This window comes from Myxocyprinus asiaticus, chromosome 32 (genome assembly GCF_019703515.2).
Source record: "Myxocyprinus asiaticus isolate MX2 ecotype Aquarium Trade chromosome 32, UBuf_Myxa_2, whole genome shotgun sequence".
Taxonomy (NCBI): Eukaryota; Metazoa; Chordata; class Actinopteri; order Cypriniformes; family Catostomidae; genus Myxocyprinus; species Myxocyprinus asiaticus.
In genome coordinates this window covers 25997148-26025000 of record NC_059375.1, presented here as the reverse complement: position 1 = coordinate 26025000, position 27853 = coordinate 25997148, and the positions used below count along the sequence as shown (strand labels likewise).

General features: G+C 36.0%; 1 protein-coding gene across 2 annotated transcripts in view; it reads right to left on the bottom strand.

Annotated features, from left to right (window-relative positions):
* Positions 1-27853, bottom strand: part of LOC127423589 (protein kinase C epsilon type-like) — an 88864-nt gene that overhangs the window by 12927 nt on the left and 48084 nt on the right. Inside the window, exons 3-11 of one of the 2 annotated variants that reach the window (XM_051668034.1) lie at positions 23221-23389; positions 22684-22718; positions 22382-22470; positions 19912-20041; positions 19680-19822; positions 17874-17973; positions 17555-17760; positions 17175-17348; positions 9503-9657 (exon numbers count right to left, since the gene is read on the bottom strand). In XM_051668034.1, coding sequence (XP_051523994.1) covers positions 9503-9657; positions 17175-17348; positions 17555-17760; positions 17874-17973; positions 19680-19822; positions 19912-20041; positions 22382-22470; positions 22684-22718; positions 23221-23389 — 1201 coding nt within the window. The remainder of the gene's footprint in view (positions 1-9502; positions 9658-17174; positions 17349-17554; positions 17761-17873; positions 17974-19679; positions 19823-19911; positions 20042-22381; positions 22471-22683; positions 22719-23220; positions 23390-27853) is intronic. The other variant, XM_051668035.1, reaches the window with a different exon arrangement.

The following is a 27853-nucleotide window of genomic DNA, read 5'->3' as shown; positions in this document are numbered from 1 at the left end:
AAATCCAAGTTTATTTGGGAGAAACATGTTGACAGACATCAACATATATTAAAACCCTGACATAGTGAGCAATGTATGTAGTCCTAAAATCAAAAACAGGTTGTGGTTTGCTACTACACCTCTCCTACTATCGGCACACACACACGGCAGGTGTGTATTTATTTAAACACTTTTGTAGACAAGGATTCAGTCTGCTCTTGTAAAACCCGTCTATAAAAATGTGTCATAAGAAAAGGATGTTGTGTTTTTATAATACTTGCAGACACGTCACGTCAGAAGACTCCATGTATCTGTATTGTAAGGAAGTCTGAGCTCCCATGACACTTAAGATACAACAGAAAAAACAAGTGGAAAAAAAGAAGGCAGAAAAATAGGAAAGAAACAGATGAAAAACAAGAGCACTTAACAGTATGTGCCACATGGGGGAAAATCCTCTTATATCACTGATCATATGTCAGTTAAAACTATATTTTTTTCTCTGTCTCTCTCTACATGGCCCTTTTCTTCCTTTCACTACCTCACCTCTCTGTGATTTTGAAAGCATATAAAGTGAAATGTTTTGTTGATGGTTCTATGAAGCTTGCTTGGACAAAGATAGCACGGGGGGGCTGAACAGGCATGGCCTTTGATGGTTGATTGGCAAAAAATGTCAACATTTCTTTGCTGGCATCAGTCAAGCAAAGATCTTTTTGAGAGGCACTGTTCCGATGAGGGTGGGGGTGGGCCCAGGTTTATGTAACTGTTCTATTTTTGACAGCAACCATGAAAGGTAAAAGTATTTTAGTGTGATATGTACTTGACATTACAATGGCCCATCAAACTGGACAACAGCTACTCTTAACCCGGGAGCTGTCATCCACTGCACAGGAAGGGTTGAATGACAGTTGACTGCGTGGGATGTACTTAACAATGGCAGCCACTTCTCAAGGTCACACAAATGCTTCAGTGTTTCACTTGAAATACCATGGCCCTTCAACTAAGGCCACTGAAACAAATCTGATAGAAACAAACAGGCGATTACTCTCTGCGCTCTATTTTCGTGACCGTGCTAGGCGCAGCACAACACGTGCGCAACATCTTATCTATTTTTATTGTTTTTTTTTTGTATTTTTTTTTTAGAGCGCAGTTTAAAAAAAAGGGCAATTTTCGTGCTAGTGCAAAGCACAAGTGGGCGTGGGTGGGAGTGTTTTGCACTATCAGTGGGGGTATGCGTGTAAACTGTGGGTGTGTTGTATGTTAATGAAGTGGCGCAAAGCACAATTTGCTTATTTCCTGAGAAAAAAGTCATTGTGCTTAGACGTTTCAGTAGCACCTCTATTCTCAGGGCAAAGTCTAAACTCTGTTCCTGCATTACAGTTTGTGGATTCCACCAGCAGGTGGTAATAAAGTCATGTCCAAACTCTGAAAATATAGTTGAACATAAATTATGTTCCTGACAATCACTGTTGTAGCTGTTTTATGAAAAAAAAAAAAAAAATTCTAGAGGTCGCGGTTTATTTTTTAATAATAATAATTATTATGATGTTTATATTTACAGTTGTATTTTTTGGGGGAGTATTTTTCCACCTGTTGTAGTAGAATGATTTTTAAGTCATTGCAATAGGGGCTTGTGAAAGAAGTTAAAGATGGTAAAATGTTTAAATTTTGGGAGGTGGTTAAATAAGATTTTTTGACCATTCGTTATTTTAATTATAGTTTGAAATGTAATTCGAATTTAGAAATATTTTTGATTTAAGTTTTTTATGTTTCAATAAATGAATGTAATTTTGAAAGCAAAATCGACTGGTAAAGGTGAAGTGCAAAACAAACAAAAAAACAAAACTGGAAGGCTGAAACAATCACTGTTACCACTAGCAATGATTTTGTGTCAGTAGATCAAATTAATTAATAATACTTACATTCTCTATAATTTAACAGAGCCTACATCCAAGTCCTGACAAGAACCACATTTTGCAGGCGCATAAAAGGAGCGTCACTGGAAATATGCCTGATGTTCAACAACGAGTTAATGCACAAAATAACGTACCTTTACACCACCAAATTCAAATTCATATTCAAAAATTATGAATTTGCTGTCTTTGTTTCTATCACTGGTGCTTGACAGGGAATATACTATAGCCTGCAATAGTGACAGTTAAATAACAGGAAAAGAACCTCCGAATTAAAGGTGGAGTAAGCGATTCCTGAGAAAGACTGTTGCTAATTGAACTCAACAGCCAAACAAACACACCCCTCCCTTCAGTGCTTCTTCAGAAGCTGCGCCCCACATTTAAAATGCACTTGACCCAGCCCATTAGCACTTTGCCTGCGCACTTTCGCCAAACCCACATGTGCCAAGACTAACGCATGCTTGCACGAAAATACCAAAACTTAATGGCCATGCCCACTGACTTTACGAATTATATGATGTATTGCATAGCGCTGTGCTTTGTGCTCTTAAAATAGGGCCCTCTGTCTCTCATGCACACAAAAACACATAAATACAGTGGGGTCAAAAGTCTGAGATGACTAGCTGAAATGCTTCTTTTTTGTATTTTTTTTTTTTTTATGTAATTTTTTTTTTTCATAACAAATTATATTATCAACACAACAATTTGAGTGAAAAGTTAAATAGAAAAAATGAACACGACCTAATTTCTAACTCCTTTTGCTTAAATGACAGCATGCACTTGAGTTGGCATGAACTCCACAAGTTGATACAAAACCTAATGATCCATGTTATCCTAGCATGATTTGAAAAAAAGAGCATGTTGTGTGCTTCAATGTACAGTAAGCAGGGAAATCTGACCTTCTGTACAAAGGAGTTAAGATTTGCTTACTGGATAAGTGACTTCATAACAGTTCTTTGCTTTAATACTTTTTACATCCTAAAACTTTCAGGCTTATTTCCAGGTTTAAATTAGATTTTGAACCTCAGATTTTAAATATAACTCCATGCACAAGTACACATGCAATGCTTGCATGGACACCCGCACATACACACGTGCATTTACAGTACACATATAATTAGGCCCTATTGAAATCCTTCCTGTGTTCCTTTTGTGTGTGGAGTGATTCTTCCATAGAGCCCCTCATCACTGATCAGCCTTAGTCAAACAAATCTCAGCTAAACACTCAAGAACAGACAATACTGTAAAAGTAAAGAGAGTTGACGCTGGGCGACTGGATGGTTCAATACTTCCTAATCTAATCAGACAGCAAGTCCATACGGAGGACAAGCATTGACCTGCAGAACAGATCAAACAGATACATTTTATTTTTGGCTGTCTCTCTCACCCTCTCTTTCTCCCCACTTTCCAAAAGAAGAAAATACACTCACTGAGCACTTTATTAAGAACACTTGTACATCTACTTATTTATCCAATTATCTAATCAGCAAATTGTGTGACAGCAATGCAATGCATAAAATCATGCAGCTACGGGTCAGGAGCTTCAGTTAATGTTCACATCAACCATCAGAATGGGGAAAAAATGTGATCTTAGTGATTTCGACCGTGGCATGATTGTTGGTGCCAGACGGGCTGGTTTGAGTATTTTTGTAACTGCTCAAATCCTGGGATTTTCATGCACAACAGTCTCTAGAGTTTACTTAGAATGGTGCCAAAACAAAAAAACATACAGTGACCAACAGTTTTGTGGACGGAAACACCTTGTTGATGAGAGAGGTCAACGGAGAATGGCCAGACTGGTTTGAGCTGACAGAAAGGCTACGGTAACTCAGATAACCACAATTGTAGTGAGGAGAATAGCATCTCAGAATGCACAACACGTCGAACCTTGAGGCAGATGGGCTACAACAGCAGAAGACCACATCAGGGCTATGTCAGGGCTGCTCGATTATGGCAAAAATCATAATCATGATTTTTTTATCAATATTGAAATCATGATTATTTATCACGATTACTCATTGACTTTGGAAACATCATGCATTTACTGAACTTTTGAAGAAAAAAAAAACTTGTCTTTTTAACAGTGGATTTCCTTGAACTTGAAATGTAAACTGCACCAGGTAATTATTTTATGTTATGAATGGTAGTCAAATAAAGAAAAGCCTCCTTCGCCATCATTAACAGCAGGGGTGCTCATAGTTCTTTGGAATGAGATCTACTTTTTCATCATGTTATTGCAGCAAGATCTACCATGTACAATAACGGCTGTACATTATCACAATACCAACATTTAAGTAGTCTGTAGTGAAATTTGATGATTCTCAATACCAGCTTCAACACCACAACAAATAATAACACTAACTAATATGTTTATTATGAAAGAATGGTTTCAAGTTCTTGAGTAGTTATTCAACACTAGTAAACAGTCAGTAATAAAATAATAATAAAAAACAGCAATGAATAGAAATAATTAAAAATAATAGAATAAAATTAAGAAAATTCAGTTTTTTTAACAGCTTTAATAGTTTTTAACAGCAGTAGGCTATCAAGTATTCAAGTAAACATTCAGAATGAAATGCAACATAAAACTACTACTAGACTTTACTGTATGATTATAATACATTAATACTTTTTAAAGCTACTAAAGTTACCCAGTCAAGAGCAGTGAGTTTTTTCTCATTTTCTTGTTATGGTTGTTTAATTATTATGACACACTAGACATCAGCAGGTCTATTAGCTCAATTACACTAACAAGTCCGACATTTGAATACAAAACCACTTTTTTCTCTGCTGTTTACGTTCACTTTAGACATCACTCTCTGTGTTTAAATGAATACCTCACCAAGACTGGCATTTTGGCGGAATGTTGAAATGTATTTGACCGTTCAGGTGCACATTAGCGCGAGCATTTTTACACACACGCGCACGCATGTTCAGCACACACGTACGGCGCCTGTCAATCAAACAGGGCGCAGCTGTTACTAGATTGCTTGCGAATTATAAAATGACATGCTCTGGATTACTTTCAACAGCAGAATAAGAATATTAACTCTCTAATAAGTGACACAGGCCTAGATTATCACAAATATAGCCGAAAAATGTTATTTGTTCCAGTGTATAATGGGTTAAGACTACATTCTCTCACCTTTATATTCACTTCAATCCATCTTTAACTCACAAAAAACAAACTTTCTCTTCTTAATAGAGGTGTGTATCGCCGATTTCTCCATGATAAGATACACACCGTGAACGTGACACATATATTATGATTCACTATGTCGCGAGCCATCACATTATAATCTAGCTGCAGCAAACACATGCGAGTGACGAGTGTGCATCAGCTTGGAGAAGATTCAATCTCTTCCCTGGTCACTTCACACAACTCACAGATGCGGCGCTGACCGCACAGAGAAGTTTTGGAGTTTATTTTCATAACCAGCTTCCTTATTATTTGAACTTTAATAAAGGATGCTTTAAAGATATAACAACGGGGTGTTCCATTGCTAAAACAGAATGCAACACAATAACTGTTTTATCTCGATTATTTTGTTTTCATAATCATTGGAAGCCAAAATCGTAATTGAAAATAAAATTTTATTAATTGCTCAGCTCTAGTATATGTATTAGGCTTCGACCACAAACTAGCAGTAGGGTGAAGTTAAACAGGGTAATTTTGGTAATTTTACATCAAAATTGTTATATGAATTAGGTTTTAATCAAACTGGCAGCAGAAAAAGCCAATTTATTTAGTATGTGACTTAAATATGTTTAGTTGTGTATCGTCTAAACAGCAAAAAATATATATTTTTACAAACATGACCCAAACCACGTTCATTTGTGGTTTGAAATTTGACTAAAATCTGATTTCCGTTTCACCCTGAATGGTAACTGTTTGATTTCCAGTGTTTTTTCTGTTTTGTTTGTTTGATTTTTTTGTCATTTGGAACGCTCCGTGTATACAGTATAACATCAAACACAATGTGCAGGAATGTCTACAGCAATCTCCGAAGTCAGTCTTTCCGCATATAGTGAAGTATGTGGCATTCAGCCACAGCAAACTGATTATGAACTACGTGAGCTGATGCTCAAGTAATTAGTATGGCTACCGATGTAGATACATATATTGGATATTGACTAAACTGTCCGAACAAACAAATCCGATTTCAACACTTGCAAGATGTCGTGTGGATAGCCAGTCCTAAGGACCAGATTTAAAAAAAATAAAAAATAATGGAATTGGGCTGTGTTAACAATGGTCTAAATATCCTAAAAAAATTCCTAATAACACACATATGCAATAAATCATCTGTAAATTGATATTGGACAGTATTATCTGAAAAATGAGATGGAAATAAATCATACAACAGACAGATCTTGGCACACTTCGAGGAAATCTAATATTCTAGAAGTGTACACCCAACCACACTTGTACGAATTAAAAGTTTGCAGTACATTTTTAACATTTTGTTCTTAGATTTACTCCTCAAGAAAAAACACAGGAGCAGTAGAAGAAAAGTTGGAAGAGTTTTCATATTGCTGGAGGCTAAGGAGGCCTCTTATCCCAAAGATTAGTGCTCTGTTTTACTAATACATCCCACCTCCACTTACATTCCTCAAGTTTCCCTGAGGCCAGGTCTATCATGTAAAACAAATCTACACATTTTACAATGTCACTTACAAGATCTAATACATTATACACCACAAATCAGGAAACATTTGATTATCATCTTTTCAAATCAGTGAATGAACTATTAATATTACTCAGTGATGAAAAGGAACTTTTACTTCAGTAAATCTAATTAATCTGATCTCTCTTTGAATAGCTAATTTTATCAAAATTCAAAAACTGCAGAAGATTAGAGTTGGACATTGACAGTATTAATCAACCCAAACACACTTTATCGGATTAGAATAATCAATATTTCAAAATATCAGAACATTGAAGGCAAGCATTTTCGACATGATAACACACTGGGGAAGGGGGGATAGGGGCTTTAACACTGCAGTAAAGAGAGCTGTTTCAAATGGGGGCATATGTAGTTTGACCTCTTTTATCTTGAAGGATTCAGCATGAGTGTGGATGATTATGATAGTACTACAGTATCTACCCAAGCTCTGGATAAAGAATATTGCTTTTTGTGCTTTTCTCCGAGCATGTGACCCTTTGCAGCCTTTGTATTTAGCCTTCAGGATATCTTTTTGCTTCTAAGTCTGATTGCTTTTGTGATAGAGAGACAGAAAGAGAGATTTTGCCAACATTATGGGGACCTGCCACGACAAGGACAGTATAACCTGAAATCAACTATATTTTGGTGACTGGAAAACACTCCCACAAGGAAAGCAAGGTTTAGGCGTTTGTGTATGAACATACTAAACTAAAGTATGGGCCTGGGGAAAAAAGTGAGTTAAATCAGGCAAAACCTCCCTTTAGGGACACTCAGTGACATCCTTAATTGGTAAACCAATTCAGCCATTACACAAATACTGTTTTTTAAATGGGTTAAGGTTAAACTAACACACAAATGGGTGTGTGTGCATAAGGAAATGCTAAAAAGGTGAGGGAGCTTCCTGCAGTTCTGTATAGTGACAGGAAAAGACCTGCTCTCAGCACTGCCATTGCAACCCTTAAAAAAGGGCATGGATTAGTCCCTTGAGCATTGGTGCTTTGCAATGCATCAAGAGCTCAGAGCTGCAGTCAGCTCACTGTACACACTGTATCTCCTGCTTTCTCCGGGGATCAGCAAAACTGCTCTGACCTGAATGAAGACTTCACTTTACTGAGAGAGTAAACTGATAGTCTGTCATTACACATTCCATGATCTTTGCTATCTCTCCTGGGTCAAATGTCATTAGCATCTACCTCAGAGCTGGAACAAACAAAAAAAGACATTTAAAGTCTCTGAGTGGCAGTGCTGGACAAGCTACTCAAAAATGTAGCTAGCTAAGCTACCAACTACTCAACAGAAAAAATAGTTAAGCTAAGCTAATAGCTACACTTCAAAGTAAGTAGCAAGTTACACTACAAGCTATACAACAAAAGTAGCTTGCTACATTTAAGCTACTTAATTTTTTTCACAACCAGATGCATGGGACATACTGTCATAGACAAAGCATCTAAAAGACTTAATGTTTATCAAAGCCATGGTATACCACAATAAAGTATAGTGCAATATAGTATAAAAGTGTACAGTATGGTGCTTTTTAAAATGTATGTGCAAGTAAAAAACATGTACATTTGTGTTTATACATGCTACCTATACAATACCCATGTGTTCAATATTTTATTTTTCATATGTATACTACTACCTCTACAAACCCATACCCATTTGAACATAATTGCACATTTCTGTATAAAAACTCTGTGTACATATACTATTCATCTTATCCTGCAATTCTGTGTCTTGCTGTTGCATTTCTGTATGTACTGGAAGCTTTTGATCAGAGGCCAAATTGTGAGTGTGTGTGTTTGTGTGTGTGTGTGTGTGTGTGTGTGTGTGTGTGTGTGTGTGTGTGAGCACATCTGAGCAATAACAATGTGATTTATGATGGTATCAGATGGTAATACCATGGTACTTTGATATACAATTACCATATTTATGTACCATAAATTGCATGGTGCTTAAAAGTACTTCAAAGAATACCATGGTTCTACCATGGTAATTTGATATATGATTACCATATGCATATACTATTGTATTTACACTGTGCTTCAAGGAAATTCAAAAAATACCATAGTTTTACCATGATAATTTGATATATGATTACCATATTCATACACCATTGTAATTACATGGTGCTTCAAGGTAATTAAAATAATACCATGGTACTTCGCTATATGGTTACCATATTCATATACTATTGCATTAACATGGTGCTCCCAGGTAACGGTACATGTTAATAAAGTAACATGGTAATGCCATGGCACTTTTTGATTACGTGTAGGCTACTAAGTGTTTTTATACTCATTTACTCTTTTTACATGCAGAAGTCGTTTACAAGCTACAAACGTGCTGAACTTAAAAAAGACCATCTTCATCACTGGCAAACGACAGGACGCATTTGCAGGTTTGGTTTCCATTAATTGTAGATCCACAGCAACCAGCGTTATCTTTATGTTCCGTGTTATAAAATATCCTTTGTGCTTGTTGTGAGAGTGCACACCAAATGATTCAGCAATGCGCACGCAAGCTTACTGAGTCATTCAGGTTGAATCGCGAACCGATTCAAACCGCTTTGCTATCACGTGTGATCAATTCATTATAAAGAACTGACTCAAATGAGCGATTCAAAACTGGCGATAGTAAACGCCAGGTACAAGGCATGATGTAGCGGTGTAGATTTTGTCAACGCTATGCCGCTACCTAGTCAAAAATATAGCTTTGCTACTAAAAAACTACTTGATTTAAAAACTAGTGAAGCTACCAACTCGTTCTTTAAAAGTGTAGTTAAGCTAATAGCTTCGCTATTTATAGCAAAGCTACTTCCCATCACTGCTGAGTGGCAGTAAGCATGATGCATGATGGGTAGGACTGGCAACATTTATGGGATCTGTTGTCACAGGGCAGTCTAATGGCATGGCTGTTGAGTGTTTTTAAGTGTGTGTGTGTATATACCTGTAGATAACGCCGTGCTGATGCAGGAACATAAGCGCGGATGTGACCTCAGCTGCGTAGAAACGGGAACGAGCTTCGTCAAACTTTCGTGAGCGCTGGATCTGAAACATCAAGTCTCCTCCATTCACATACTCCATAACGAAGAACAACCGATCCTAGAGAGACAAAGAGAAAGTTTATAAAAATTAAGATTATAAAAAAAAAAAAAAAGAGCACGTTTATTTTCATTGAATGGGACTTTACACCCAATAACAGTGTGAATGGATTTTCTTAATAAAATATAATGTACCTTACTACATAAAAAAAAATATTAAGGACAAATGTTCATTAAAAGTTATTTTAAGAAAAAAAGAAAAGAAAAGTGCCATCTTGTAAAAAACATAATGATCAGCTTTGGGTGAAGCGTGGTGATATTATGTTTTGCGTTATACTGTTGCTGTTACTATATTTGTATTTATTGACGTCTGGAACACTGTATTGACCAGTCGCTATCCAGGCCTGGAAATATCTGTTTTATAAAATTATATATGTATAAATATTTATTTCTCTATAACCCTCCTGTCAAGATAACAGTAAATGTTGAACAGCCAATAAACAACCATTGGAGTTGCCACATATTTGTTTTTTTAAATACCTGTAACCATCACCACTATTAACTTAAAAACATTACAGTACCCGTTCTTGGGTGATAAAATAATAACGCACATTCTGACTCTCATTAGAAAAACATCTCTTTGTTAACTCCATAAAGGAAATAGGAAAAGAATGTTTGAGATTCTTTAGTTCCCGTACTATAATGTAGGAAAAGGAAGGGAGCATATAAATATAAAAATGTAAAACACATTTTATCATATGCCATTGTTCACTTCTTCCAGTTTATTTATAAGGAAACTGAGATACATCTTTTATAGTGCCCTTACAATAAAACAATTTTATTGCTCAGTTCAGAGACAAAAACAATTCCAGTAAAGCTACACGAAACAGTGCAGAGTTTAATGTTTACCCAGCTATCTAAATGGGAACATGCTTAAGACTAACTACAACATTTTGGCATTTTTAGAATAATTTATTTACCTAATTTATGAACCACTTGCCTAAAAAGACGTTTTGTCATATTTAACTTCTGGGAAAATTTTTTAGCAATATACCTGAAGTTTAGCTAGATTACAAGCACATAAGGAAGCTTGTGAGTCACTAAGCAGTCGCTCAAATTAATATAAGGAATAAAAACAATAAAATACACATAACACAATTACAGCAAGTCTTTGTTAAAGAGCAAGGTGCTGAATGATCTTGCCAATATGTTCTGCATATAAAAATAGTGTATATATTAAATAGTCATTTTTATAGTAAAAAAGGACTTAAATATCAGTCTGTTTCTCACCCACACCTATGATATTACTTCTAAAGATATGGATTTAACCATTGGAGTCTTATGGATTACTTTTATGCTGCCTTTATGTGCTTTTTGGACCTTCAAAGTTCTGGTCACCATTCACTTGCATTGTATGGGTCTACAGAGCTGAGATATTCCTCTAAAAATCTTTGTTTGCGTTCTACAGAAGAAAGAAAGTCATACACAATAGAACATTTTTGGGTGAACTATCCCTTTTAGATTACTTTATGCATTTATCAAGGAGGTAATCACAGCATACTAAATCAAACATCATATAGCTACATTTTATGAGTTCTTAACAGTGAAACAGTGGTTGGTATTTATTGCATATTACAAATGTAGTGCTACCAAAAATATCACACTGACATACTCCACATTCTCTGTTTGACACAAATTGTTTCAAGCCTTGACTTTTGATGAACAAAGTTCTCCTATGTAAGTTTACAAAAACCCACTTCTGTTCATGTTGTTCTTTGTTCAGTGAGAAGGAATTTAAACAGGATGCTTAAATAGTTTGTGTAAATGTGCCAAGAAATCTGAAGGAGGCCCTCCCAATCCAATATGAACAAACATTTCCTGGCCCTAATTAGAAATGGACAAATAGTGGCTTCCGTTTAGGCTGGACCACAGGAGAGGAGCTCTGACTGGAAGATAGTGGACAGAGCATAGCCCCATTTGGGCTAGTTAACTGGCTCTGCTTTTGTTAGATTAAAATAAGAAATACCAAGGACCTTCAAAGACTGGACCCGTTTACTATTGTGCAAAACAGAAAATGTAAAAAATAAAATGTGAGTCATGAACAGCAGTTTATCTTTACATCTGAAATTATCTTTGCACTGTATACTTTGTCCCCAGAAGTGAGCTAAACCTGAGAAAACCTCCATTTAGGAACATTGTGGGATATCCTCATTTAAAAAAATAAAAAAAAAAAACAACAACAATCCTTACATAAATTAAATAATGCCTTTTTTAAATGAAAGCTTTTTTGGGTTAGGGTTAGGGTGTGGTTTAGGGTTAGTCTATATTAATAATAATTAGCTTTATATAAAAATAAATGACAGTCTATGGTATATCCAAATTTAAGTGCATGTGTTATGCAGGGCATTCCTCTGTGTCTCTGACAGGGGGCTGTAACAGACGGGTGGTGTAAGGAAATGTCTGTTTAGTCTCAACTATGCTTATATAACATGTTATGAAAGGCATTTTCAATGGCTCATATTCTAAAGACTGCAGGTGCAAGACGTTTCTGACAAACCCGGCACTGAAAACACATAACAGCCTGTCAAACAGACATACACACGCACGATAAGACCTATAATCTGCATTATAGAAGGCCTATAGATGTACTATAGTCACATATACAACTCCACCCATCAACAATCTGTAGGATTGTGGCAGATAAGTTGTTCTAAATGTTTATCATTATTATGTGTACAGAACTTGTTTTAAACAATCGATTTGTATGAAAGAACTTTTGACAAATTTGATGACCTCTACTAAGGGTAGACATGACGGTGTAACAAAATGTAACAAAAACGCCCACAAGCAAATGAGTCTTAAATATTGTCCTCATATACTGAAAGGTGTCTGCAATCTCACAACACAAAGTCTCAATGGCATGTTTATGACACATGGAGCACGAAATCCAAATCCAATGTCCAAAATCTTGAAAACACTGAATAATTTGATCTGTAGATTGCTAAACAGTGGCGGAGAGAAGCACACGAGGGCTTCTGGGTTGCAACAGTGCTAGAGATAGTGAGCAGTGAGCTGTGATTATGACCTCAGCATGCTGGTGTCAGTCTATCCATAACCATAAAAAACCACAGTCATAAAGTCACTTTCTCTGACTCATTTAATGATTCTTATTCATATGCCTTTCTTTCTCCTTATTTCTGATTGGATACTGGGATTAAGTAGGCAGAGTTTGTGTTGGGAAATGAAGCTGCATTTCATTCAAAAGATATTCCTACTTGCTATTTCCAACCTCTGACCATAAAGTCGTTCTATTGCCCGACACTCGGAAGATGATGTATAAGGAAACAAAATGGCAATGCTACCGCTAGCTTTGCGGATGTTTTAGAAGTCTTCTAGTAACCACATTTTGGATGATGCTATGCAATGATAGCATTTGTTCTGAAGAAATCCAGTCATCTCATTTCAATGTTTAATTTGCGCTGAAATGCGATGGACTATGCAAGATATGCAATATAGTAATGACACAATCAAGTCAAATGATAAATGCACATTTGTTCATTATAGCTGCTTTTTCATAAAAACAGCAGTCACGGAACAAGCCTCTAATGAAAAGCAAAAAGCTAAACTGCAATTTGCCACATCTTTTCGTTTACAAAGAAATATTAAAATAACAAAATACGCTAGGTTATGTCCAATAATAATAATGGCTAATTTCTTTCTCTTGACTATCTACAGTGACTACAAACTTCGTGTTAATATTTTCACCAGATATTGTGTCTGACAGTTTTAGGATTTTTTGGACATTGGGACGTTTTAACATTCAAAAACCGGTATTTACTGGCTCATGCTTGAGCAATGCACTGGTATTTTTAAATTACAGCTGAACAACATGAGGTTAAAGGTGATGTAAGCAATTTTAGCCATTCTAGAATTTCCACAAACTGAGCTGCTGGATTAGCCACGCCCCCTCTTTCCAAAACTCTACACACCAAAGATACCAAATTAGTTTGTAATATATATATATATATATATATATATATATATATATATATATATATATATATATATATATATATATATACACACAGTAATATTGATTTAAATATCATTATATAATATAGTATGGCTGTGACTACTCATACTTGCTCATATTAATATTCAGCAGGCCACAATTTTCTATTATGGCATCCACAGTACACTTTCTATTTTAATCCAATAACATTATGATTTTTTTTTTTTTTTTTTTTACACATAATTGTCATATGGCTTCAGAAAACTTGTAAAATAGCCACTTGGACATTCAGGTAAATGTCTCTTGCATTCTATTGAATTTCTTTCATGTTCCATGGAAGTAAAAAAACATTCAGGTTTGAAGCGACATGAGTGTGAGTTAATGATGACAAACCTTTCATGTTGGGGTGAACTCTTCCATTAAAAGTGCTATAAGCTATTTTTTCATGAAAAGGTATGCAAACTCCCTGAACGATATTAATATATAAGATATTTTGATATAAACGATATCTCACCTGTCTTTGTGACAGCACAAGACTCTGTAAACAGCAAAAATGAAAAAAATGTGTCCGTGGGCCGCGGTCTCTGACACTTTCTGCCTGTCAATCATTTTGTGCATTCTCATAGAATTGTAGTTGCAGCGAATTAATGAGGCTTAATGCCATTTTATGCCATGCTGTTCATAATAGTTGTCAGTTGAGGGTGCTATTTTGCTTCTGTTGTTTTTGACAACCGCTTCTGCTCAATGTCGGTCTCTATAAAACTAATTTGGTATCTTTGGTGTGAAGGGTTTTGGAAAGAGGGGGCGTGGCTAATCCAGCAGCTCAGTTTGTGGAAATTCTAGAATGGCTAAAATTGCTTACATCACCTTTAACCTCATGTTGTTCAGCTGTAATTTAAAAATACCAGTGCATTGCTCAAGCATGAGCTAACTCTCTGTCCCTCCTTTCTGTCTCTCTCGTTTTCCCAGGAAATCATTTAAACTTTGCATGTTCCGTAATCCTCCTCATGGTCCTTCTATATGGCCCCTTGTACTTTCATCCTTTTGGCCATTTGCTATTTGAAGGAGCCTGTCTGCTCGCGGTCCCAACAGGCCTCATCAGAAACAGTTGTGTAATGTTATTTACTTTTCTGCCGCATAATTACTGCTGATAAGAATATGGCTGTGATCCCAAAGCTGACTAAACCCAGAGCCTACAGTTCAAAAAGAGTGCACGAGTCCAAATCACGTCTTCCTTCTACTTTCTGCTCCTTTCTTGCCCTACCATTTCCCCCCTCCTCTTTTCTCCTTTCTTTGCATCTCTTTCTTTGTTGACCTCTGTCAGTGTGCATCCTGCGTTCTCAGATGTGGGTAAAAGACAGGGGAGGTACCGAGGGGGTGGTAAGAGATAAAGAGTAAAAAAGAGAAATGAGGCCACTAGAGATCACTGTGAGTGTAACTAGGCCATGGGAGGGGAAGCAGAAAAAGACAGGGAAAGAAGTGAAAGTGTAAGATAGAGAAGGACGGGGTAAAGAGACAGAAGATGAGAGCTATAAAAGCCCTGCTGAAAAGGATGTGTAAAAAGCGCCGTTCATTGACAGAACAAACACCGCTTCAACTTGTCTTCCCTCTCTGCAAATACAGTTGTGTGCAGAAGTTTGTACAGCCCTGATGTTTCCCAAAATAAAATAAAAAGTTATCTTGCAGTGAACTTAAACTGGACACATTTCAGCACATTTTAATGCAGTAATATTTAAAGTATTTAATAAACATAAAAAAATAAATAAAATAAAAAACATAATTTTGGGCTCCCAAACCACTTTTTGTCCTCTTTTGCAGATCCTAGAAACTGATTTTTGAAACACAGGCAACAAAATATATTTATAAATGCATATTATGATAATGAAATTAGAATAATTATAAATTACAATTTAATATATTATTTACATAATATAATTTATAATGCATTTTTTCAGGTATTTCCCATTAGGCACAACTTATGAAGGAAGGAAAAATGCCTGGGGAAATGGGCAAATTATGCAGAAAAACATTTCTGCCGTTTTGGACCAAAATATAAATATAAATAAATAAATAATGGAAAGATGACAGGTTTTGCGCTTGGTCAAACTTTCACACAATATACACATTAACATTTGAGAAATATTTCTTTTGTCGGGGTGGGGGGGGATTTTCTCCCCAATTTGGAATGCCCAATTCCCAATGCGCTCTAAGTCCTCATGGTGGCATAGTGACTCGCCTCAATCCAGGTTGCCTCCGTGTCTGAGACCATCAATCCGTGCATCTTATCACGTGGCTTGTTGAGCGTGTTACTGCGGAGACATAGCACGTGTGGAGGCTTCACGCTATTCTCCGCGGTATCCACGCACAACTCACCACGCGCCCCACCGAGAGCGAGAACCACATTATAGCGACCACGAGGAGGTTACCCAATGTGACACTACCCTCCCTAGCAACCAGGCCAATTTGGTTGCTTAGGAGACCTGGCTGGAGTCACTCAGCACGCAACATTTGAGACATTTTGATGAGAACAGAATTTTTATAATTTCAGGGACACATTTTAGGGGTTTCTAAAAACTTGAAAATGTTTAGATGCTGCTGGTTGCAGTAGGCCTATCACTTAGCTGGTGTTCAAATTTTATGTCATTGTAGCACTCGTGAGTGACACTTTTCTTGTTGAGCTTCAGTGATTATTAAATTCCACCATACAAAGAGTTTGAATGACACGTTCAGCATCTGCTCTGATCTTGATCAGTTCCGATTCCGATCAGGTCTTAGAAAATCACACAGAACAGAATTAAACATTTTGATGTCAAATTTAACATATTCATTGATACTGCATTAAAAAATAACAGTGTTAAATGTCATATATAATAATCACATGATTTTAGTTGCACAAATTAGCTTTCTAGGGGTCTCCTGTTGCATTCAGGGAGTCTGAGACCACCTAGATCCCCGAAATTCGCACCATGAACGCAAGAGTGGAATGACAATCAACAAACTTAAAGGAATATCAGGTTAAATACAAGTTAAGCTCAATCAATAACATTTGTGGCACAATGTTTATTACCACAAAAATTAATTGCAACTTATCCCTCCTTTTCTTTGAAAAAAGCAAAAATCTGTTGAAAAAAATTATTGTATTAAACGCGGAATATTCCTTTAACTTGACTTCAAGCTAAACTTTTAAGTTTCATAAAAGCCTCTCTGCCCATTAGTTGTTTGTAGTTTCCATTAACTTAATGTGACTCATGAGACTGTCACCTAAAACCACTTGATAAACCTTGAAAAACATGGTTCACAAACAGGCACCCATAGCTTGCTGGTCTAAAAACACTTTGAGAAAGAGACCACAATGCCACCTCCTGGACAGCTTCTGTTACTAAGTGCTGTTCTGATAAATTCATCTGTATCATATCTGGCTCTGCCATCTGCTGGATATATAAGAACACATTTGACTTTTCCATATTTTAAAGCCTTGATGTAGAGAGCTGTAGAACTCAAGTATTTAATCTGAGCAGAAATAAGAAAAGACTTGAATCAGGTTATGATTTTGGTATCTGTCGTACCTTTGTCTGGAAGCAGCAGAAAAGCTGGGTTAGATACGGATGCTTTCTAGCCAGGGCCAGAATGCGTTTCTCTGTCAAAGTGCAGTCCACATCATCATCTTGCAGGATGACATCTTTCTTCAGCACTTTCACAGCATAAACTTCATCTGAGCCTTTCAGCTCTGCCAGCATTACCTACAGTATGGAGAGAACATAAGAGAAGGTCCATCATGCAAACAAAAGTTGCTGTAATGCACTCTGGCGAAGGCAGCAATTGACCATTTTGATTTTTATAGAGGCAGGTCCAGTCTAGTGAGCTTTCACTAGTATGTAGGTGCCATTACATCCTATTACAGGAAGGTGTTGTTGTAAAGGCATAACTGTCTGTGGCGGTCCCTCACCTTGCCAAAGCTGCCTTTCCCCAGAACTTTGATGAAGGAGAAGTCGGTCAGACTCATCCTCTTCGTCTGGACTATCTTCAGGTGTCCATTCTCCCGGCCCTCGGGCGATGTGCTCTGAATGCCGCCGCATGAGGAAGAGGAGGAAGACTTGTGCTCCTGGCCGAATGACAAAGCCTTACGGATGCTCTCCAGTTCTGCAAGCTCTGCTACAGATAGACACAACAGCGTTAGAGGTAAGTGTCAGAATAAATGATGAATATGTAATAGTAAGTGACTATAATTGCAGAGTGTGTGTGAAAAAGAGAGAGTAACTCTGTACCCTGGTCGCAGGGTGATGTTGGAGCCGATTTGCAGCGATCAGACTCCTGTGATGAGGGCGTATCTGATGTGGGTTGCTGAGGGTCCTGCCCTGGGGTCAACTGAAAACAGAAAGAGCATTTTTAATATCAATACTTATGTTATTATTTTAATGCCTTTCCCTAAATCCTTTCCACCATCATCATAATCATCACTGGCCTCATTTCACTGCATCATTATTTAAAGGGATAGTTCATAAAAAATGAAAATTTTGTCATCATTTACTCATCCTCATGTGTTCCAAACCTGTATATCTTTCTATCTTTTGTTGAACACAAAAGGAAATATTAGGCATAATGTTAACGAAGTCACCATTCACTTTCATTGAATGGAAATTAACAGTGGCATTATCGGTGAGGCTAACACTCCACCTAACATCTCCTTGAGTGTTACATGGAAGAAAGAAAGTCATACAGGCTTGGAATGAAATGAGGGTGAGTAAATGATGACAGAATTTGCATTTTTGTGTGAACTATCCCTTTATGAAAACAACATTATCCTCCTGAGATCCAAGCGTGAATGCAGTGTGCATTTTCCATTTCCCTTTTTCATTTGTAACTAGTAGCACCTAATAAACATGCAAAAAAAAAAACAAAAAAAAAATTCTAGAGCAAATAGTTTTACTAAAAATGTATGGCAACATATGTGGACAGCAGGACTAAGTTGTGGAATGTTAAATACTGTAATACGAAGCTATAGAAAGTCTGTTTTTTTTTTTTTATTGTTTTTTTTTTTTTATCAAATTGTTTATTATGTTTCCAGGAGTGTTGACTTTTCATGTTTTTGAGACCTTAAAGATAATTTCAGCTGATTTTCTGTAAAGCTGCTTTGGAACAATGTACATTAGGAAAAGCACAAAAAATAAAAAATAAAAAACTATAGAAATAAAAATGATTTGACTTGATTTGACTTTTCTGTTATATGTTTTTTACAATACTCTCTCTTTTGCAATGTCAAACATGCAATTGATAGTCATTGCTGAAGTATTTTACCAATCAGACGTTAGCAGAATTAATTCTAATAGTTAAATGTTAAAATAAAATTATAAATGATAAATTCAGATTCTAAGCACTGATTACCATTGTCCCATGTCTGTCAATCATGCTGAGTGGTTCAAACATCATCTGCAGCCTGAAACCGAACTTCTGATAGGAAGTTTGGATTGAATGCACTTGGCCTCATTGGAAAGCTATAGAACATTTCGGTTTTTTGAAATGCACCGTATTTTCATCCTAACTTCATATTTTTTCTTAATGTAATAATGAAGAGTAAATATAGGATTTCTAATGGAAACCTTGTGCTATTGTACACTATAGTGTACATTATGTTTAGCAGCGTGGCTTTTCACAATAAATTACTCAAATGTTAAAAATTGCATATCGAATGAAACTAGAGACTCTAATCTTTTGACTCAAACAGGTTTCAATGTAAAAACTTAATGTGGTTTCTTACCATATATAGTTTTGTTGCCGTTTCTCCCAAAGACAAACTCCGCTGTGATCAATGCCATGTTGTTTTATCACATGACTCCATACATCAAAAGTTTAACCCTTTACTGACAGCCAAGAGTCTCCTGAACTGAGATCAGTCAGTTTAAATGAAATGAAATTATGCGTTGCTTATAGCTAAGCAAAAATACAACATCCACACATGTGCACGCGGGGCCACAAAAGGTTATAATTGTAATCTGTCATAAGGGCTGTCTACTATTCATCCCCCAATGGTCCACCTGGACTGTCCCCTTCCACTGACATTTTAGATCACTCACCTTTTTCCTGCGCTGGGTACTATTGGAGATCTTGTCTGGTGTCACACCGAGGTCAGAGAGCACTTTAGCAATTTTTCTGGCATCGACACCACAACTAGGAGCTACATTACTTTCACAGCGCCGATGGACATTCATTTTACAGGCTGAAAACAGACAGAAAGGGAAAATGACAACATGACAAGAGAAATAGATGATATACTTCACTAGTATTTGCAGTACTTCTTTCACTTACCTTTGCACTGCAGTCCCTGCCGCATCAGTCCCCAAAGTAAGGAGCCGCAGTGGTCGCAGAAAGTGGGGACTTTGTAATTGTGAATGCTGAACATGTGTGGAATGTTTACACTGAAGCGCTGGGAGCCAACCTGTAAAAACAAAAAATTACTCAAACTACAATACCCCCATTTTAATTGATAAATCTGCAGATGAATTCCTGTGTAGTGTTCAGTAGTTTGAGGTACACTGGCTGTTCGAAATGGAATACTCTCATATTACTACATACTGCACCATGTACACTGTATACTGCCTAATATATCAAAAAATAGTATGTAAAAACAATGTGCATTATGCAACTTTAAACATTTCAAACTGTTACACTGACATGCTGTCACATAACCTCTTTAGGTAGCATTAAAATGCATCTCGAAAATAAAAACAATTATTTTGCATTTTAATCCATTTTTGTGTAAACATGTCAAGGAACAGGTGTTGTACAGTCAAAAAAGAAATGTAAAAAATTGTGGCTGATATTACATCGGGTTAATTTGTCAGACTTGAAATTGAAATTCAAGTCAAGCACATTTTTGTGCGATACAGTATTCCTTGCTTTGTTGTACATTGGACATTTTGACAAATGTAGTAGGTCAGGCTAGTTTTTCATGATAGTGGATTTTGCAGATACCGATAACTAAGGTGGTCGAATAGGCTGATAACCAATTAATCGCCCGATAGTTTTTAAAATCGATTTATAGAATGTTAAAAAAAAATTCTTAGTCTTTCCATACTATGATGGGCACAAACAGAGGCTACAAATTCCAAAATGAACAAAATTCCAGATTTAGTCAATTGTGCAACCAAAGCCCAATAATAACCAGAAAAATGAAGGACTTTTAACTATAAACAAGCCCGAAATACACTTACTTATTTCGGGACTCTTATTTTGAAATGACAGAGAATTGGCTTAGTTAGAATACTCTGTATTTAAGTATTTACCAAATTAAAATTTCTAGCCTATATTCACCAGATTGACGAGAAAAATTAAGAAATTTCTTAGGATAAATTATAAGAAGTTCGTAAGAACGTTCCTAAGTGCAATTCTTGAAAAATTCTTAAGAAGTTCTCAAATATTTTCTTAAGAACATCTTAATTTTTTCTTAAGAATAAAAAGACTTTGACAATGTCTGATCAGCCTGCTCATGGGCATGCCTTGTCTAATAGTCTACAACAAATTCAATACTTCAACACTGGTAAATTGTAATGAAATTGATCTATTAACCTTTTTTTTTTTTTAAGTAGCAAAAAATTTTTTTTTGAATGCAAAGTGTGTGAGATGTGTTAGTTTAACGACATTAACCATCAAAGGAGAATTTACTTGCTGCCAACCATTTGATAAATTTGACATGGAGGAAAAGAAAAGAAACAAAAACTTCAGTACATAAGAGCTGGATGTTCTTGTTGAGGAAATTACTGCAAGGAAAAAGGTCTCCTTGGGAAGCTTGATAATAATGGGAAATATGGGAAAGGGTGGCGGAGGCTGTCTCCGCTGTGCCCAACTCTGACTGGGATGTGGATGGGGGGTGAAAAATAAAGTCTCAGCTTTCTAATGTTATAATTATTATGTTTCTATGAACTCTAAATATCGTGGAGAGAGCGCGCTATATGCAGCTCATCCATTTGAATTAGCATGATTGGTCACCACAATAAGAAGCTTCAAAACAACATTTATTGTTTGAATTTGGTGATAACATTTACATGGTTTACAAGCTGAAAATAAAAATATAATTAAACACAAAACTAAAATAACATTTCTACGTAAACAGCCCACTGCGACTTCAGACTCAACATGAAAAACCCAGTAAATTCAATAAACATCTTACCTTTTAGGATTTAAGACAACTGTGAGGTTATCCTAATTTTAAGATGTTATTTACAATGATATTTAAGACAAAAAAATTCTAGAATTTGAATGCTTCTTACGTTTATTCTTACGAACAATCTTAAGAAAAAAGATAAGAACTTCCTTACGAAGCTTATTCGGGAATACAAAATATTCGTAATTATTTCTTAAGTTACAATTTAAGAAGAAAATGGTAGTTAAGGAGAAATTTCTTCTTAAGAACCCGGCCCCAGGTGAGGTTTTTTTATTTATTATTATTATTATTCACAAGAAAGTTGGAGACATGATGTGCTGCATGCTCTCTCTTCAATTTAGAACACTTGATTATTTAATCAAAATATCAAAATATGATTGAAGTGAGGATAAAAAAAATAAAAATATAATACAATAAAACAAATATCTGCAACTATCGGCATAGATTTTTGCCCATAACCGATAGTTCCAAAAAGCAACTATCGGCACCGATATATCGGTTTTACTGATCTACCTCTAACACACACTACTATAGAAATAGTATGGTATTATGCTATTCTGAACATACTGCAGTCCTGTAAAAGAGAGAAAGGATGTAGTCACAGTCAGTACTGACCTCTTCAGGAGTGTCTTCCTGTTTCTTCAAGCCAGCACATTTTGTGATAATGAGTTCATGGCATCTTTTATGGACCACACAGGTGCACACTGAGGGATTTCAGGAATATGCAAACAAATGAAATAAGTTCAATGCATTAGAAATAATAATAAAAAAAACCTTTATTATATGCATTATTAGGTTTGCATGGTAATTAAACAAACAGAAATTGGCACCTTTTTCCAATAGACTGTAATAGAATGGATCCTGAAACCAGGAATTAATTTGATTATCACTGCACAAATGAAGAGATTCTTACTCACCCTGACACTGATAGCCCTGTTTCCCCAACACACCCCTGCAGAACCAAAGTGACATAAATGTGTTAGACAAGATAAGCTCTCAGAATGCAGAGAATAGAAAGATTGTGGAGTTCTGTTTCTGACCAGCAGAGGGCGTTTTGCTACAACACAGACATCCATTGGTGAAGCTGCCTGAGCAACACACAACATCCTATGAAGTCACACAGATGCACTATTTACCAGGTATGCAAATTGTAAGACACATAACAGTTATTCGTACAGGGAGGATTTGTTTGCAGAGACAAAAATAAACATATGTCTAAGTTATGAACGCATCTCTCCAGGCCCAATTTGCTGAAGCTTTAAATATTAATATTAATTTTCAAAACTGTTTTGTTGCAATCAGAAGCAGGAGTGGTTGTAATTAGCATCAGGTTTTGTCATGCCTTCCCTTCGAAAATGACATAAAAACCTTTTAAGTCAAAGGGCTCTTATAGTAAAGGTGGTCCTGTATGGTATAGAAATAGCTATTGAATGAGAAGGGGTATAGCGCCTTACCAGATAAAATCTCGGCAGTGGGAGCAGTAGGTGGGTTGTCTCAAGTAAGTGGCCATAAACTTGTGTCCGTTAACCTGATGGACACGCCTCCGGACCGCCCCCTGCCGTTTCCGCGGTCGCATTCGCTCACGGAACACTCTCTCCTCATTTTCATTGGATGATGTAGCTGCTAAGTAAAATAACAGATGCAGAAAGAAGGTTAAGTGGGTCTAACAAGTGCTTCAGGACACTGAATGTCCCATTCATCACCATTACATTTTAATAGATTATATAGAATAAAAACTTAAATCTTACTAAATCAGTATTTTGCAAAGCTGTAACCAACATTTAGGGTGTAAATGTTTTACGGGGTAATAATTTAGGAATTTGCAATGAAAGAAACCATATTTGATGATCACTAATCTCAGCCCTGGTACTTTGACCCAGAGGCGTTGTGAGTTTGGGACAGAACTGTCTGTTAGTGCAACCAATGAAAGACAGAAAACTAGTTTGAAACAATAATTATTGTCCCACTTCACCTTAACCTCATGCGACCTCATGCCCACATTCGTGGACGTTGTATTTTGGCTTTGCTCTATGCATCGCATAATTGTAATTAATTTAAACCAACTGAATACTGATCACAACACTCTAGACTGTCATTTAAGGGTTACACTTTTGGCGCACCAAGTCACATGACAAAACAACATGACGCTGATTTCTGTGAGGTGCTTCTACGGGCACAGAGTCAACAAAAGTGCCTCTAGTTAGAAAGCTCTTTATGTTTTTTTTTTTATTGAAACCTGTTTGGGTGTAAAGATTAGCATCTCTAGTTTTGTTTGATATGCCGCTTTAAAAACTTCATTTTATGCGTGTCAGCGTGCTGATAATCATGATGTCCACATACGTGGATTTTGGGAAATTATTCCCTCAAAACATGTTAGTTCTTCTGAATAACTTTTAACATGAACACATCTGTGGGTCTTTTCGCTTCATTTTAATATATATATTTTCTATCACTGTACAATACAGTTCTATTCATTAACTTTAGTAAATGCATTCCTATATTCACTGTGAATTTTCACATTGAGAATCAATGGGTTCATCCAAAATCTAAGAAATGTTGCTTTCAGAGGCTTTATATGGAGTTAGGATGAAAATAAGATGCATTTCTAAGACCAGTGCAGGCAGACAGCACACTGGAGGTAGATTCAGAATTTATAATGTATAATTTTAACATGGTTGGCAGTGATTGGGTGATGCTGGCCATTACTTTGAATCAGAATTAATTATGCTAATTTCTGATGTCATGTCTGTAACATCTCAAAAACATGAATTACCAACAATAACCTCTTGAAAATATACAGTAAGATGAAAAAAATCTCACTTTCTATAGCTTGGTATTATTTAACATTTCACAACTTAGTCCCGCTGTCCACATATGTGGACATCAATTTTTTTGCTTGTTTTTTAGGTGCTACTAGTTACAAATCAAAAAGGTAAATGGAAAATGGCCACAGCAGTCACACTCGGGTCTCAGGAGGTTAAGCTTTTCCATCAAACATAAACACTGACGCACACAAACACTTTCTGAGGCCCACCTCCATCTTCAGGCTCAACAGTGGAAACGTATCCAAATACTCTGGTATGACACCGATCAGTCACCAAACAGAGAGGTTCTCAAAAGCCTCATGATCTAAGTCAACCCAGCCAACAGAGAATATGAACAAACACATCATTGATTCTAATGCAATCTTCCCCTTAATTTGCCCCTTTGTGGACCGCAGTAATTTTGTATACATGTTGATCATGAGTGGAACTGGCGGCCAAGAACCACCTGATTCACCATGTGACCACTCCAGCTCTCGGCATTCTAGAAGTCAGGTGATGCCTTTGAGGGGGACAGTGTTCCTTAATCAAACAAACAACTGTGAAATTACTTAACATCAGAACATGTGTCCTCTGTCAGTAAATGTGTATGATGCATTCACACTGACAACAATTTTATCACTTATCAAGATGACGTTTTGTAAAAAAAAAAAAAAAAAAAAAAAAAAAATTATGTCATTCTATTTTGACAATGAATCAGTTTCCTTGCTGGTAGAAATTAACATATAAACATACTGCAGGGGAAAGCGTTTGGAAATAAGTTGCAGTAATGCATGATGCATCATATAAACAAGAAGATCGATTGCAATGCATGCATCCAACTCATTCAGAACATAGACAATTTTTGACACAGTCTTCCACACATAATTTTTTATTATATGGTTGTATGTGGGCAGAGACAAATCATTTAGTTCAGTAAAAATTGCTCACAGTGACATTAACTTCTCTGTCCTGCCAACACTCAACGAAAGGTCACGTGAGTTCTACTATTTTCACTCCTATAGGCAGTTGCCACATTGTGTCATTGCTCATTTGCATAAAGTAGGGCTGGGTATTGATACAGATTTCCCGTTTCGGTTTGATTCTGATTCACAAGCTCTCAATTCGATTCAATTTTTATCTTGATTCGTTATCGATTCGTATGGGTACATTTATGTTACAATGTCCATTTTGCTTACATATGAAATAAATTCTCTCTAAGCTAATGCTCTTAATTGTAAAGGAATCTTCTAGGCAACACTTCTAGGTACAATTTGAAAATATAAATTTTGCTAATTATATTTTATCATTAGTTTTTCATCAATTTGGTCACATTTTATCTTTTGAACATGTTCGATTTAGTCTATACCTTCAATCAGGGCTGTGTCGATACAACCAAATATCGATATATCACGATTCTTTTTCTCATGATATTGTATCGATATTTTAGATCCATGTATTGATATTTATATTCAACTATTTGTGTATTCATATCATGTAAACACACAACAAAGTTGGCACTCTGTTACTTCCAAATCAATTTAATGATCTCCCCAAGCGACAAAAACATTATGTTTCTCATCAGAAATCAGCATATAACAAAAACATAATCAAATGAAGTGGAATTAAAATTGAAATTGATTTGTAATTGAATCATATAACAATATTGTGATGTATCGCAATATATCGAATCATCAAATGTGTATTGCAGTACGTATTGTATCGTGAGGTGCCAGGCGATACCCAGCCCTACCTTCAACTAATGTCTTGAAATTGCATGTATTATGTTGTATATATATTTTTGTTAAATGTTTATTGTTTACTTGCATAATTTGTCCTATTTACAAGTATTTACTTTGATATGTAAAACACGTGCTAAATCGGTACTGTCTCTCTAAGACTACCTGTATCAGCCAGTGAGCGCATATAACGAGAGAAGATGTGCATGGTTTCTTTAGTGCATTCATGTCTGATTAGAATTAAATGTTTATTTTATGGTTGTTTTTAATTAACAACTGTCTGTAAAAAAACAGAAAGGCTATTAAAAGAGACAATATTCAATAACATATGGATCCGTGGATCTCGTCTTTGGATACACCAAACTTTTCCTCTCAACACGTAGTAAAGGAACCTCTGTGCTAATAACTTCTTCTCCACTATACTACTCAATCACTGGTAAGTGAAATTTAAACATTTATTAACCAGTGACTAATCACAGACATTTTTAATCGCATAGTATGAGATTTGGTTGAACGTGAGTGATTTACTTGCATTATAGAGGGTTGACACATAAAGTGAAAGAACGATCTTGGGATTTAAGAATCGATATTGAGATCATTTAAACAAAGATCACAATGCATCGGAAAATCAATATTTTTACCCAGCCCTAGCATAAAGTTAAACTTTTCTCTATTTTGTTGCATTGCTGGACACACCCACATCGCATCAGCAACGGTCACTGCCATTCATGTCACCAGAAATCAACAAGTCTCACTAGCTGGGTTTCCATCCACATATTTTATGGGAATTTTGGAATATTGTATAAAAATGCTAGATGTAAACACCAAGATGTGAATAAAATGTACAAAAAAAACATATATGCTCACTTGAGGTGGATACATTTTTTTTATTCAATAAGAAGACATACGCATAAACTACAACGGAAACACATTTACCAAATATATTCCATAAAATTTCTATAGGAATAAACTGTAGATACGCTTTAAAAATGTTGTGTGACTCTACCTCAAGCCAAGCGAATACATAATTCACTCAGAGAACATAATCAATACCATTGCATAGCATCTGAAATGCTGTTCTGATTATATTATATAATGCAAAACATCAAAATGATTGACTACTCAGAACTGTCTGACATGCTCCAAGACGAAAGGCATCTGTCGTTGAACACTAGCCAACATGAAGTTCGTCAGAGCATTTGTCTGCGTACTCTAAACCCCAAGTACATTTAATAAAAGAGCCACAGTGGCTTAAACTTCCATTTTCATATTAATTTTGCACCAATTTCTCCAGAAGTGACGATTTTTTTCTCTTTAACACATGGGATGGAAATGCGGCTTTATTCCAATTTTTTTTTTTACAATATTCTGTAAATTAAAAACGCAAATTGGATGGAAACATGATTACTGAAAATAAATTGTTTAAATACGTAAAAGTTAACATACGCTTAGGTTGAAGTTATTAAACCTCATTTTTGAACCACTTCACAGATTTCATATTAGCAAACTATAGTTTTGGCAAGTTGTTTAGGACATCTACTTTGTGC